The sequence below is a fragment of the Podarcis muralis genome, chromosome 4 (genome assembly GCF_964188315.1).
Source record: "Podarcis muralis chromosome 4, rPodMur119.hap1.1, whole genome shotgun sequence".
Taxonomy (NCBI): domain Eukaryota; kingdom Metazoa; phylum Chordata; class Lepidosauria; order Squamata; family Lacertidae; genus Podarcis; species Podarcis muralis.
The window spans coordinates 24,606,541-24,620,487 of NC_135658.1; the positions used below are offsets into that span (position 1 = coordinate 24,606,541).

Sequence of the window (13,947 nt, forward strand, 5' to 3'; positions counted from 1 at the left end):
TTGAACTACAATTCCCATCATCCCTGACCACTGGTCTTGCTAGCTAGGGATGATGGGAGTTGTAGTCCAAAAACAGCTGGAGGCCCAAGGTTGGGGAACACTGGTTTAAGGAATGGTTATGGAAACACCCTTTGCACGTTTCAAAGCTGTGTTTCTGTACAAAACACAGTTAAATTCCTATCTTACTTAATACAAAGAAACCATTTGTCTAGAAACCGGACGTTTTCCTCCAGACTATTTAGGCAGCTTCTGTAAATCAACTTTCGGATAGCAAGGCTGCCAGCAGATGGCCTTTTGAGACTGTCAGAACATCCTCAGTACAGATATGAAATCATGGCTGTTCTAGCTAGATTCCCCATTAATCACCAGCAGTACTACAGTGACTCACTAATCTTAAAGGAAGACTTTCTTTTTCATGGGTTGCCTAAAGGTAAAGGTACCCCTGCCCGTACGGGCCAGTCTTGACAGACTCTAGGGTTGTGCGCTCATCTCACTCTAGAGGCCGGGAGCCAGCGCTGTCCGCAGACACTTCCGGGTCACGTGGCCAGCGTGACGAAGCTGCTCTGGCGAGCCAGAGCCGCACACGGAAACGCCGTTTACCTTCCCGCCAGGAAGCGGTCCCTATTTATCTACTTGCACCCGGGGGTGCTTTCGAACTGCTAGGTTGGCAGGCGCTGGGACCGAGCAACGGGAGCGCACCCCGCCACGGGGATTCAAACCGCCGACCTTTCGATCGGCAAGCCCTAGGCGCTGAGGCTTTTACCCACAGCGCCACCCGCGTCCCCTCATGGGTTGCCTAAGCAAGTGCAAACTCATGCAGGGATTAAATGAGTCTGAAACTTTGCTGTGTTTTGTAGAAGAAAGTATCTAGAACATGTTGATTGGTATTTAAAGAAGACTCAAATAAGATCATATTTTCCACTGATCAAGTTAAGGTTTAGGTTTGATTGTTCCCTGTCATTTCTCTTGGTGGGAAAAACTTCTTGGGTGGTTTCAGAGTGAAAAACAGGTTTTAGAGGCTCCTGTTGCAGAGGCAGAAATTACTGTGAGTTGCTTCTATAGTACTAGATAGCATGGGGCAGGGTACCCAGCATGGTGCCTTCAAGTTGTAGCTGGGCTGTAACTCCCAACAGTCCCAACCAGCATGATTAGTGATCAGGGATGGGAGCTTTAGTCCAACAACATCTGGCAGGGCAGCATCCTGGCTACCCCATGGTAGGAAAATAAAGCATGTCTTGTCCCCTGTAGACATTGTTCCCTTACATGCAAGTCAGTCATTTCATATCGGGTTATAACTGAATTTCCTCCTAAATTGCCTTTGATCATTTCCTACCTAATTAGCCAGTGGTTATAGTAGATGTTAATTCAGTGTATGACAGTTGTGAAAAGGGCAAATTAAGTTACACAGATTAGGTAGGTGATTAAAAAAATCTAAATCTGCTTTGCATTCACAGGGAGACTGCACACATGAACCCAAGTCCTGTCATCCTTGCCCATAAACATTCTGGAATAAAAATAGCATGGGCAGGCCTATATGCAGATTGCTCTGCATAAGCAGACACAATTTGCAGATTATGTTGAATGCATGTTCATGAGGTGGAACTGGCATAGATGGGATGGGTGGGTGCTATCTCTGTTGTACATTCTGTAAAATACATGTGGATAGGGATCCTGTGTGTGGTGACTTGGCCTTGCTGTAACAGTAGCTGAGCTTTTGAGAGGATACTAGAAAATTCCTGTATGCCTATTGTAATAAGACCATCTGATTGAGTCATAACTAATGTTATTTTTACTTTTTCATTATTTGCTTTTTAGAAATATGGCAAATTAACAGCTTGTACTGGTTGCAGAGTTCAGTGCAGGTTTTTTGACATGACACAGTGCATAGGACCTAATGGACATATGGAGCCATACTGCTCAACTGCATGCATGAACACACACAAATCAAAACATGCAAAATCAGAAAGTAAGTGAAAAGGTTGGCGTGTTTTCATCCATGATGATAAAATAATATATCCGAAGTAGGAGACTCTTGTTTCACTTATGCTTTCTATCTGATTTTCCTTTGGGGGAAAAATATTTTAAATTAGTTGATGCCTAGATTACATTTAGCACGTAAAATAACATTAGCAATACTTATCGGTCACATACAAAAGCTATAAAGATTTGATGCCTTTAGACTTTTAATATTTAGCTACAACTTCTTCATAATGAAAAAATGTACTCTTGATTTTTCCATTGCATCTATTTTTGTCTTAAATTCATTGTGAAGCTTTTATTTTATGACAGAGGTATATTGTTGGAGTCATGATCAAAGAACACACATTGCTAGCAAAAGTGCAGTCTGTGTTCTTCCGTGCAAAATAGATGGAGATAGTTAAAAATCAGTTGAATTTGTTTGAAAAAGTGCAAGTACATTTTTTTGTAACCCCACCAAAATAATACACTGAGGCATGATTTACACAAAAAGTGTTTGTAATTATGTCTGTATTTAAAAACAATTTAAGCTTTGACATTGGCCTGGTTCAGATGATTATCTGATCATCTTACAATGTCATGATATGAACAAGATGATACATGGCTTATTTGTTCCTCCTTCAACACTGTGAATAAACTACGAAGCCTGTAATTAACCATAGATTCTGTTTTCATCTGAACCAAGAAACTATAGTTTCTAGCTTCAGAACACCTGGTGTCTTCCAAAGTTGGTAACTGTAGTCTCCTGGTTCAAGTAAAGTGGGAAAATAGAGATTTCCTGGATTGATTGCTTGAGTAGTAAAGAGGCTGCGTTCCCAGCTAAAATACTCAGTTTGTTAAGCCAAGATAAAATGACATGAACACAGCCATTGATGCAAATTTTGAGAAACGCCAACTTGTTATTCATAACATTGTACATTTGCATTTATTTTATTTGTAAACTACATTTTTCTTTTAGGTATGGGGATTGTTTGCCACTTTTGTAAGCGAAACTGTTTACCTCAATATCAAGCCACAATGCCTGATGGAATACTGTACACCTTTTGCAGTTCGAGTTGTGTAGCTAAATTTCAGGTTAGCTGTTGTGTTAAATCTCTTCCTCCCTGGATATGTCTTTTTCTGTGCATGCCTGTTAGGTGCTCTTAGTATGTTCATATTAAATAATTTGCTACCTACTCATTGTTAAAAACTACTCTTTATGAATATACGTTTAAACAAGTGGGGCTTCTAATGTACCTGGTCAAATTTTGGCACTTCTCAGTAATTTCCAGAGTTATGGTGAGAATTGTTTGAATGTCCTGCACTAAGAAAAGTGAGATTGTAAGCAGGTCACCACCTGCATTGGGACAACCCATGGTTACTTGAACACAAGATCAACTTTGACCCTGTGTATTAAACGTAGTTTCAGATAACCACAGGAATTCCTGGGTCATTTCTGCATACTGTAATAGGAGCTGGTAGGAAGCATTTATATCATCCCATGTTTAGAAGTTGGTGAGAGTAAGTTTTAATATCTTATGTCAATGTGAGTGAGGGTTGGGCTTAAGTTCTCCTTTGGGCTGCAAGAAAAACCGAATGTTTAATTTGGCATCGACTGGCAACCTATGTAATCGTGCTTCTTTGAGAGATTAAGAATTACACTGCACAGAACAATTGGATTGGTTTCCAATGCACTGTTTGCTGGGTGTTCATCCCATATGAGTGACATTTGAAGCCTCAGCGTACATGTAATAAGGCTGCCGTGTATTCACGTTGCATAGTTTTAAGCGACAGAGTTCTGAATACCTTAATCCCCATTCCATTTTAAAAGCAGTAAGTGTTTTTTAATAAGAGAAGAGGGAGCAATTGTTTATGCTACTTGCTAGTGGCCTCCAAGTGGCCTGCTGCTTATTCTTGAATGTTATGCCGGTTTTACTTAAAATAACCAAATGTGCTTGTGTCTACACCATCCAGATTTGATACAAGCCAGTGAGACTTGATGTTGAATGGGCCTCGAGCCTCTGTTGCTTTCCTGACCTTTTGCCTACTTTGTTTTCTGTAAATGAAATAGAAATTGTAAATATAGAGGATGGCGAAATCAACATTGCAAGATGGTGTCTTAACCCTGATGACCCTTTGTGCCCTGGGATTATTAGTCTTAAGTATGCAATTGTTAGCTATGAATGCAGGAAAAAAGAAAAGATTCCCAGATATGATATGCCACATAGGCTGCATGGGAACAGAAAAGATATTTGGACCTACTTTCCATATCATTTCTGCCTCCCAGAGTTACTCCAGAATGAGATTTAGGAAGGAAAAATGTGGATATAGAGGAGAACCTGAGCAGAGCAAGTCCAGCACCTTGTCTCCTAACCTCATCAGAAATTGGATGAAGTCCTCCAACTTTGCTAAATAGGCAAGCAACTTAGCAGAGATCTCAGCGGCAGCAAGCACGGCTTCAAGAACAAAGCCGCCATTGAGGTAATGAAACCCCCACAAATTGACTTAAAGCTACAGCTAGAAGACATTGAGGATCAAGATTGCTGCCTGAATATTAGGGCCAGGGAGAATCCACGAGGAACCTGGAGAGCAAAGTTTGCAAGAAGCTTTCATAGCACAGATCTGTCAGCTGCTTCTGAGGTGAATCTTTAACCGGGGGATATAGAAAACCTACACAGTTCACTTTGTTCCAAACAAAAAAAAAAAAAAAAGGCAAGAACCCTAGGGATGTTGTAGTGCGTTTTTCCAAATACTTGGTAAAAAATGACTTAATGCAGAGATTTAGGGTTACCATTGTAAGTTAATAGTAATCCAGAATGGAATCTAGAAAGCTTTTACAGCATTTGGAATTGCAGCCTGAATTGGAGCAATGAACACAAGAAGCCGATGAAGAAAGCAGGGATCCAGATCAAGAGAGCTTTGACCTAGTGGCAAAGAGACAGAAAGGTTTCCCCAAAGAAGAAATGGCCAGAACTTATCCCAGATGGATCCTGCTCAGCTTGGGATTTTATGTGACCGTTCTGTTGACATTGCGTAAACAATCATTTTAACTTCAGCATAAAACTTCAGCGCTAACTTCTTTACTGTTATATCCGTGGAGTGGGGAGTTTTCCCCTTCCCCTTTGATTCCCACTGCATTTGGAGCTCACTGAGTTTCAGGGGAAGGGGAAGTTATGGGTGGTGGGTTGTTACTTGTATGGTACTAATGGGTACATGCCAACAATTGTGGGAAGTGGTTAACTACAGGTTCAGTGTATTGCCCCGACAAACAGCAAATACTCTTTTTGAAAAAGACACCTTTTCATAGCAAGAATCCTTTAAACAGGAATGGATGGCCATCGGAGATGATCTTCATTTCATACTAAATGAATATTTTGACAGAAGTAAAAAAAATACTTAAAGGGAAAAATACATCACCCTCTACTGAAACTCTGCTATATTAATTATTGAAAAAAATACACTTTGATATGATGCATACAACTTCCACCAAGAGAAGCATGATTACACTTGTTTTTCCAGTTAACATGATTACACTTGTTTTTCCAGTTAATAGGACACTTTCTTATAGCCTGCCTCTTGATCTCAGAGATGTGGTCCTTTTGGGTCTACTCCTCCAATATTGGGAAGATGCACACTTTGATCATACTCCTTTGTTCACTTCTTTGATCTGGGAAAATAATCCACTGGAAATGGATTCAGGATTACTACAAGTCAGTAGTTGTTGAAAGGCCACCAAAGGAAATTCTTAAGGCAATGGCCAGAGGAGCATTAATTAATTTAAATTATAGATAAAATATCTCTTCCACAGTTAATCATAGAAAAATGTTAAGCCAACTCCTCTCTGTTGAAGAACCTCAAGTGGGCATTAAGAAAACTAAATGTATTTAAACCACCTGTGCCAGATGGCTAAACTGTTGTCTTCTCTAAAACTTTCCAAGACCAATTGGCTTCTTTATTGTTAACATTATTTTAAAACAAATAAAGCAACAGGCAAATACCAGATATTTTGAAAATTGTTGATTCCTAAACATTTGAAGGATTTTGAATCCATTGAACCACATCACCCTGTACTTTAAATAAATGTCTGTTCTAAACATCCTGGTAAAGATATGGACTGTGATCATATCTAACTGTATTCATCATTATTAAAGAATTCACCTGACAACGCTCAGTTGCCTAATGCTGAATGTAATTAATTTTGGACAAAATCATCCAATGCCTGTAGCCATTTTAGCCCTGGATGCCACCAAAGGGTTTGTTCACTGGGAGTGGAAATTTTTATTAAATAAAATGACAAGTGAAAAGCTTAGCAAGCAATTAAATAAATGGACAGAACTCAGCTGTTTTCTTCACACAACTAAAACTGTCTGAGATTCCATATAATTGGATTAACATCCATCAGGTTCTACATGTTTCTTTACCTGACCTATGACACTATTTGAAAAGTTGATTTATACCACAGATCATTTGGATAAAGGCCTTCTGTCAAAAATGTTGAATATTTTGGTCCAGACCTCAACGAAACCTCTAACTTCCTTAAAGGCCCTTTGGGGTTGTGTCCTGGGTGCAATAATAGGCAGTACTCATTGGGAACACATGCGGGGTAAAGCTCGATTTCTCTCATCATCTGCTTGAGCACTTAAAAATGCATTAAAAACTTCTGCACTGCTGGTATATGCGCCCACTTCTGTTAAGTAGGACTGCCAAAACAAATGCAGTCAACTATCAAATTATCAGGGATTAGGTTCCCTGTTCTATATGTAGTCATCCTGCCCAGAGTTCTAGCAATTTTTGGATAAAAACGTTTCATAACGCTAAACTGATCACTCACCTGATAGCAGCAGTAAGATTAACTATAACTAAAATTTGGAGATAGCTAAACACAAGCGTAATGGAAATTGGTTTCAATAATTATGAGGCCTTCAGATGGAAAAATTAACCAACAAACTACAGTGATAAGACATAACAAGAAGTCAGACAATCTTTTTCCTGTTTGATTCAGTTTTATTAGATACGCTATGACAAAAGTACGTGGGTAAAGAGTACCAGCCTCTTGTGACGATCTGTGGAAAGGTGCTTTATTTGAGGGGGCATTTTTATTGGAGAATTGAGTTTGTTCAGACATGATATGCTGTATTTATCTGTGGGGGTTTATTTGTATGTTTTTTATACTTGAAATTTAATAAAACAAGTTCAGAAAAGGAAAAGGCCCTGCTGATTTTGGTGGGAAAGATTTAGCCATCTTTAGCAGGAGAGTGACTCGATCTTAATACAACTTAGCTTTGACTAGATTGTATCCATTTCTTACAAACTTGATAGCTTCACTGGTTTTTAAAAACTTTGTCCAAGTTAATAATAAAATGTGTAAGGAGCCACCTGATTTCATCTCCAGATTTGACATTGGCCTATTAACATATAAACTGGTCGTGTGTCCTGGAAAGTTCTTAGAATATTCCAGAAAGAAGTTCCATCAAGTGGAATATACCTTTGCTTGCAATACTTAGAATCTGGCAAACTCTTGCTTTTCTGAGTCACCAAGGCTGCAGCCTCAATTTGCAAATCTGTATCGGTATCTACGTACACACTGATAGTTCATTTCAAAATGGCTAGAATATGTTTGACCTATGTCTCTATCTGTACCTGTAACCCTGGCTGCTTCCTTTTTCATGTAAACCAGATGCATCTTTTATCTGAAAACTGAGCAAAACAGTAAAAAGAAACAAACCAGTTTGTGGTCTTGGCCTTCTTGCATGCTATCTGTACCTACGAGACTCACCTTTTAGCTGTGCTTTACTTACTACTTTTTTTTTTTTTAAACAATTCTAGCCTACATTTCAGTCTACCTCTAAGGGCTCAAGGTGGCTTAATTCCCCCTCCCCACATTTGATCCTAACTGTGTATGTGGGTTAGTCTACTCAACCTCTTTTGCTGCTTGCGTTGTTGTCTTAACACGGTTCATTTCATGGGGTATACAAAGAAGGAAGAATTGGACAGCTCTCATATGATGTAGCTGGCTAATAATACTGCTTCTTATCCGATGGAAAGGGAAGGCAATCTGCAGGTGTGAACTGCCCTCATTTTCACTGGATGGATGGAAAATTTACAGGTCAAAACAGTGGTACCTTGGTTTGCATACGTCTTGGTTTGCATACGTTTTGTATTACAAACACATCAAACCCGGAAGTGCATGTCCCAGTTTGCAACCTTTTTTTGGATTGCAACCCATGGGGGGGGGGATTATGTATATTTTCCAAGTTAGCCAACATTATGTCACAGAAGTAGTAGCTATCAATTAGTTTTCTCATGTTTTACCTCCAAAGCGAGTAACTTAAGCCAGACCTGCTACACACAAGTATGAGAACTACACATACAGCATTCACTTAAAATAGCTGGTTATGCAAGAAACAAAATAGGCCATTTTGGCATTAGTTTTAATTCTCAGTACACTGAATTAAAACTGTTGAGTGTATATAAATGATCCCCATATAGTGTAAACCAGTGATGGCCAAACTTGACCCTCCAGCTGTTTTTGGACTACAACTCCCATCATCCCAAGCTAACAAGACCAGTGGTCAGGGTTGATGGGAATTATAGTCCCAAAACAGCTGGAGGACCAAGTTTGGCCACCACTGATGTAAACTATGGAACCCGATTGCATTTTGTGGTGTTCTGACACACTTGCTTCCTGTTGACTCCATTGTTCCACAATTTGGGATAACTGGGTGTTGCAGGTATGTGCACCATGTTGAGTTTACCATATCTGTAAGATTAGAAGATATGTCAGAATCGCATGAATACAAATAAAACTAGGCTTGCAGACAAATCAGATGTGTATCCTGAGAAGCCTATCTTTCCAAAGGCTTTGTGTACCCCACATTCTGGAAATGTTGTGTTAACCTGTGTAGCTACACACCACTTTTCAGCTTTATTAACACCTCTCTGCATTCTAAAGCTACCTGTATATATGTGTAGGTGATATCTGAAAGGCTTCAGAGCTTCTGTGGTCCCAAAGGTCCTATCCATGTGGCTTACAGTTTGGTTCAAAGATTCAAGCCTCCTGTTGCTCTTCAGTTAAATACAAATCTTATTCTGCCATTGATATCACCCACCCCACCCCGCACCATTCGCTAGCCACAGTCCAAGTTGATATAAAATTAAAATAGTATGTTTTGAGTGGCACCTGAAAGTTAAATCACAAACAGAACTACTTCTGGAGAGAACTGAGCTTTAGTGATACTCTGGATTTTTAAAAGATGTGCTAAATGAAAATTAATTGGGAGTTGGAGCTGGAGACTGAGTCAAGGGAATACACAGGCTGCAGAGACAAATGGCATACATTGTGTGCTTTGCTAATGGAGTACTGTCTGCTTGATTCTGCTGTTCACTATCACCACCACCCATCAAATACAGTCTTTATTTGCTCTTATCAATTGGGATGGTCTGAAGACCTTGGGGTAGCCTTTTCTGGAAGATTTGACTTATCTAGATGCTTACTGTGGAAAGGGTTTCTCCCTGTTGCTTCTACCTGTACTTGTGGGCGGTTCTGCTCAACCTCTCTCTCCCTTTGTTTTGTCGGCTTTTGAAGGGATGTGGCATGGAGCTTGACTACAGACCAGGCAGGCTACCTCTCCAAGGGCAGGAGTCATCTTGTCCTCCAGCTAACTCTCCCTGCCTGTGGTTGAAGACAGTTGGGCTCCTTTAGGGTTCTAAATCAACTCTGTGTTTTTCATTAGCCTGCCTTCCCTTTTTGTGAGCTGTTCTCTTCCTGGTCCTCCTCTCCTCTTTGTTGGACGTTGTGCTGATAGGGAGCATGTGTGCGCTTGTGCTGTTGGTCTCTCCCTTCACCTCAGCTGTAAGACATCAGGTGGAGGGGCTGTGGCTGGGGGAAGAAGGGCCTCACAGGCCAAATTAGGCCCTTAGGCCTGCCTAACTGTGGTTAGCTCAACCACAGGTTTCATATCTGTTTCTGCACCAGCTGAATTTTCTTTTACTTCAAGGCCATGTGCTCTTTGGAAAGCATTATAGGAGAAAGAGGTTAGCTAGGCAAAGGATTCATTAGGACCACTCCAGTTGCCCCCAACCCAGTGGGCCTTCTGCCACCAAGTGCCCCTTGTGAAGGGGGCTCCAGGAAGTGTTATATTTTAATATTGTTAATGTGGCTTTTAGTAATCTTTCTTTGTTTCTTGTAAATTTGCTTGGAAGGATTTGTGTCCTAAAAGACAGGATGTAAATAATTGTAATAATTAAGTGCATAGACCTGACTAGTATTTCATTGGCATCTTGTCATAAAGACCTCTGCCTTGACAGTAATGATTATGATTTAATGCCTCCGTGTGTGTGTGTGTGTGTGTGTGTGTGTGTGTGTGTGTGAATGTGAATGTGTATCTCTGTGTTCGTGTGGCAGTGCAGCCAAACGGGTTCTGTAGGCTGAGCACAGTGAACGGTTGAGAATGCAGTGACATAATGAGAGGGAGTTAGATCATGAGACGTCACACACTCTTTCTCCACCTTTTTCCATGGGCCTGCCCCTCCTCATCTGTCTACTGTTATCTCCTGATCTATTTCTACTAGAGAATGTTGTTCGTCTATCACCACCTGCTGCCTAAAGTTCTCTCTTGCACAGCTTCACTCATTCGCCTGTGCTTCCCCTTACACCTTTCTCTCCCTTCTTTGCAAAGCCTTTGGTTTAACCTTCCCCAGCTGGACTGAAGCCAAAGAGCACCCAGTGTTCATATTTATCATTGTTTCCTCCATCCCTCTTGCCCCTTTTTGCTGTTGTTGTTTTGGAGGCTCTTTTGACACCTGCTTCTCTATGTAGCTCTGAGTTGTCATGTCCATTGATGACTGTATAAACAGTAAAAGTGAGCCTCAGAAACTTTGTGAATGATCCCATATAGAGGATGTGAAATTTAGCAGAAGCCGTTTCAAGGAAAAACCTCTTCATAATAGCACATATTCTGACTAATTCTTTTTAACAAATGCAGTAATGCACTTCCAGCTCTACAATGCTATGATTCTCACTTTTTTACTGTGTCTTAACAGTGGAGGAATTTGATCTGTATATTTTAAAAATATTTTTCAGACTCTTAGTGTACAGTCTTCAACCAATGGCCAGTTTGTGGCTCCGAGTGATATTCAGTTGAAATGCAATTATTGCAAAAATACTTTCTGCTCAAAGCCTGAAGTACTGGAATGGGAAGTAAGTAAATTATATCAAAATGGGATATGTAGCTCTTGTATTGAACATTAAATGTTGTTGATATTTTATTGATGTATTTAAAATCTTTATAGCCCAACCAAGTCGCTGTTTAATATTTCTTTAATGCTAGTTGAATGTTACCAGCCTATTCATGCTTTAAGGTCTTCTAGACCTTATTCAAAATTCACTCATTAGTAGAGATACACTATGATACCTACCAAGGAAAGGGCATTTTCTATAGCGGTGCCTCAGCTATGAAAAACCCTCCCTAAGAAGGCAGACCTAGCATTGCAGACATTTCAGCTCCAGACCTTCCACCCCAATTTTATTTTATTGTTCAAATTATGTGTGAGTTGTTCATGGGGAAACTGTTAGGACAGAAGAAAAGGAAATACATTCTTGATCACCAACACATTCCAGACATCTATGGTTCAGTTCCAGTTACTGCCAGTTCTTTCTCTCAGGCACCAGTATGATTAAACAAGGTGTCTTGTTTTCTAGTACAGTGGTACCTTGGGATGCGAACGGGATCCGTTCCGGAGCCCCGTTCGCATCCTGAATAGAACGTAAGATGCGTCTGTGCGGGTCACGTTTCGCCGCTTCCACGCATGTGTGTGACATCATTTTGACCATCTGTGCATGCGCGAGCGGCGAAACCCAGAAGTAACGTGCTCCGTTACTTCCGGGTCGCCGCGGAGCGCAACCCTAAAATACTTACCTTGAAGTGTATGTATCCTGAGGTATGACTGTGTCTGTTTCTTACAAGTTGTAAATCACCCATGTATTCTAAATTATTAGATGCATGGGAGAAAAACCCAATGTAGGAAACAATGCCCTGCTCACATTGCAGCCTTTGGTTTTCCTCCCATGAAAATGTTGTTTGTGCATGCATGGCTGTACATAAAATACTTTGTGGTATTCTGAGAGGAGTGTGGAGAACTATTTATCCTGCTCCTAGGAAATGGGGTGGAATGGACAAAGACACCCTAGTTCTTCCAACCAGCCGCAGCGCTTACTGCTGCTGGAACTTGTGGGTGTGCAAAGTCTGCTTTGCAAGTTAGCTGCAGAACATTAATTTGAAAATACATAGAAACCGCTCTGCCTTCTGTATTCCTATAGAATGGCTTTTGCTGATCTGGCAACTGTGCCCAGCAAACAACATTGCCCAATCCTTGGTTAAAATAACCACAGTTCTTACTTTTATTAGTCAAAATATAAAAGCCTTAATATGTCATATTGTTGATATTGTTGGATGATTTGACATTTTAAAGAACTAATAGTCAAGTGGATTCTCCTTTGCTTTAAAAAACAAACACATAGCCTTTTTCCTGAAGGGTAGAGTTTCTTGTGAATAAGGATTTATTTTCTTTGGATAAAATGTCTTAAGCTAATGTAACTTTTTGCTTTTTTTGTTTGAAGTCTTCTAACTTACCCATTTATCTTCTGTGGTATTTTTTCCATTAGAACAAAGTGTATCAGTTCTGCAGTAAAATTTGTTCTGATGATTATAAGAAACTACATTGTATAGTAACATACTGTGAATACTGTCAAGAGGAGAAGACTCTGCATGAAACGGTGAAATTTTCTGGTATCAAGAGACCATTCTGTAGTGAAGGTGTGTTGTGTCTCTCTGGTGCATATTGCTACCAATATTGTCATTTGTAAACGTAGTATTTAAGTATTTCAACATTACAAAAACACGTGAACCAGTTTTGGATGTGTCTGGGGCCTAACTGAAGGAGCCAGTAGGCCGTAGCCTGCCATTTATTTGATCTGAGGTAGTTTTTGTCATCTGATAGACAGACTAATGGCTGAGTAATATCAACATCCAATATCCAATGCTGTCCGGATGGAAGCCAAATGGACTTCCAAGGTTTTGCCTTCTTGTCTTTCCCCCTACAGCCTTTTGTTTGCCCTCAAAATAACGCTGTGGAGGGTGCTTAGGGACAGATTTGGGGGCGTTGCAAGGAGGACAAGAGAAGGGGGGAGCTCCTTGTGTGAGCATGAGTCCATTTGTGCAGTGTTAGGTTCCACTCCCAGTGTACTACTGCTTGAATCAATTGAATATTTTTTTTGGTTTAGATTTTGCACGTTTGGTACATTGCAAAATCTAATATAGACCAGCAAATTGCATCACATGCTACAAAAATGCCTTAACTCTTGTCCACTGCATGTCCACACACACACTCTCTCTCTACTGTAGAAACAGCTTCTGATACAGGAAACCTGAGCCTATGTTTTTCCACATTCGTTCCCCACCTTCTAGCATTATCTGGGAAATTGGGAAAAGAACAGAGGACAAGACAGGGCTTGCCATTAGGCAGAGTGAGATGGCCAACTCAGGTGGCAAATGTTTAAGGGACAGTGGCAGGATATTCCTTCTGGTCTCTTGGTTGTCGCCTGCTGTTGGAGGACAAAACTGTTTATGCTACATGAACTGTCCTTCACCTCAATAGGATTAATTGCTAGTCCAGTCAGCTTCTGTACATGGTATGGTAGGAGCACCATTCTAACTTTAGCCTCAGGCAGCAAATATCTTGGGATGGCCCTGGGGGTTTGTGCATCTTTTGCCACACAGTGCAAAAAAGCTGGCCTTTCTTTGTTTTGTTTTGGTTTTTTTGGGGGGGGGGGGGCGACAGCAAGATCAAGGTGGCCTTTAAAAAGTAAGTGGATTTTGAGGTTTCAGAGTGTGTTCTCCTTTTTGGACCATTCAGACCAACCACTATTTGGGAATTTTGCTGAGATGGTATATAAAACAGTCTAAAACCCTTGAATCTCTATGCTATTGGATT

At 40.4% G+C, this 13,947-nt stretch overlaps 1 protein-coding gene across 11 annotated transcripts in view; it reads left to right on the plus strand.

Moving 5' to 3' along the window:
* Window positions 1-13,947, plus strand: part of ZMYM2 (zinc finger MYM-type containing 2) — a 60,168-nt gene that overhangs the window by 32,176 nt on the left and 14,045 nt on the right. For 9 of the 11 annotated variants that reach the window (XM_028726276.2, XM_028726275.2, XM_028726279.2 and 6 more), the window contains 4 exons: window positions 1,816-1,966; window positions 2,936-3,051; window positions 11,039-11,155; window positions 12,620-12,770. In XM_028726276.2, the coding sequence (XP_028582109.2) occupies window positions 1,816-1,966; window positions 2,936-3,051; window positions 11,039-11,155; window positions 12,620-12,770 (535 nt within the window). The remainder of the gene's footprint in view (window positions 1-1,815; window positions 1,967-2,935; window positions 3,052-11,038; window positions 11,156-12,619; window positions 12,771-13,947) is intronic. The other 2 variants (XM_028726282.2, XM_028726283.2) reach the window with 1 other exon arrangement.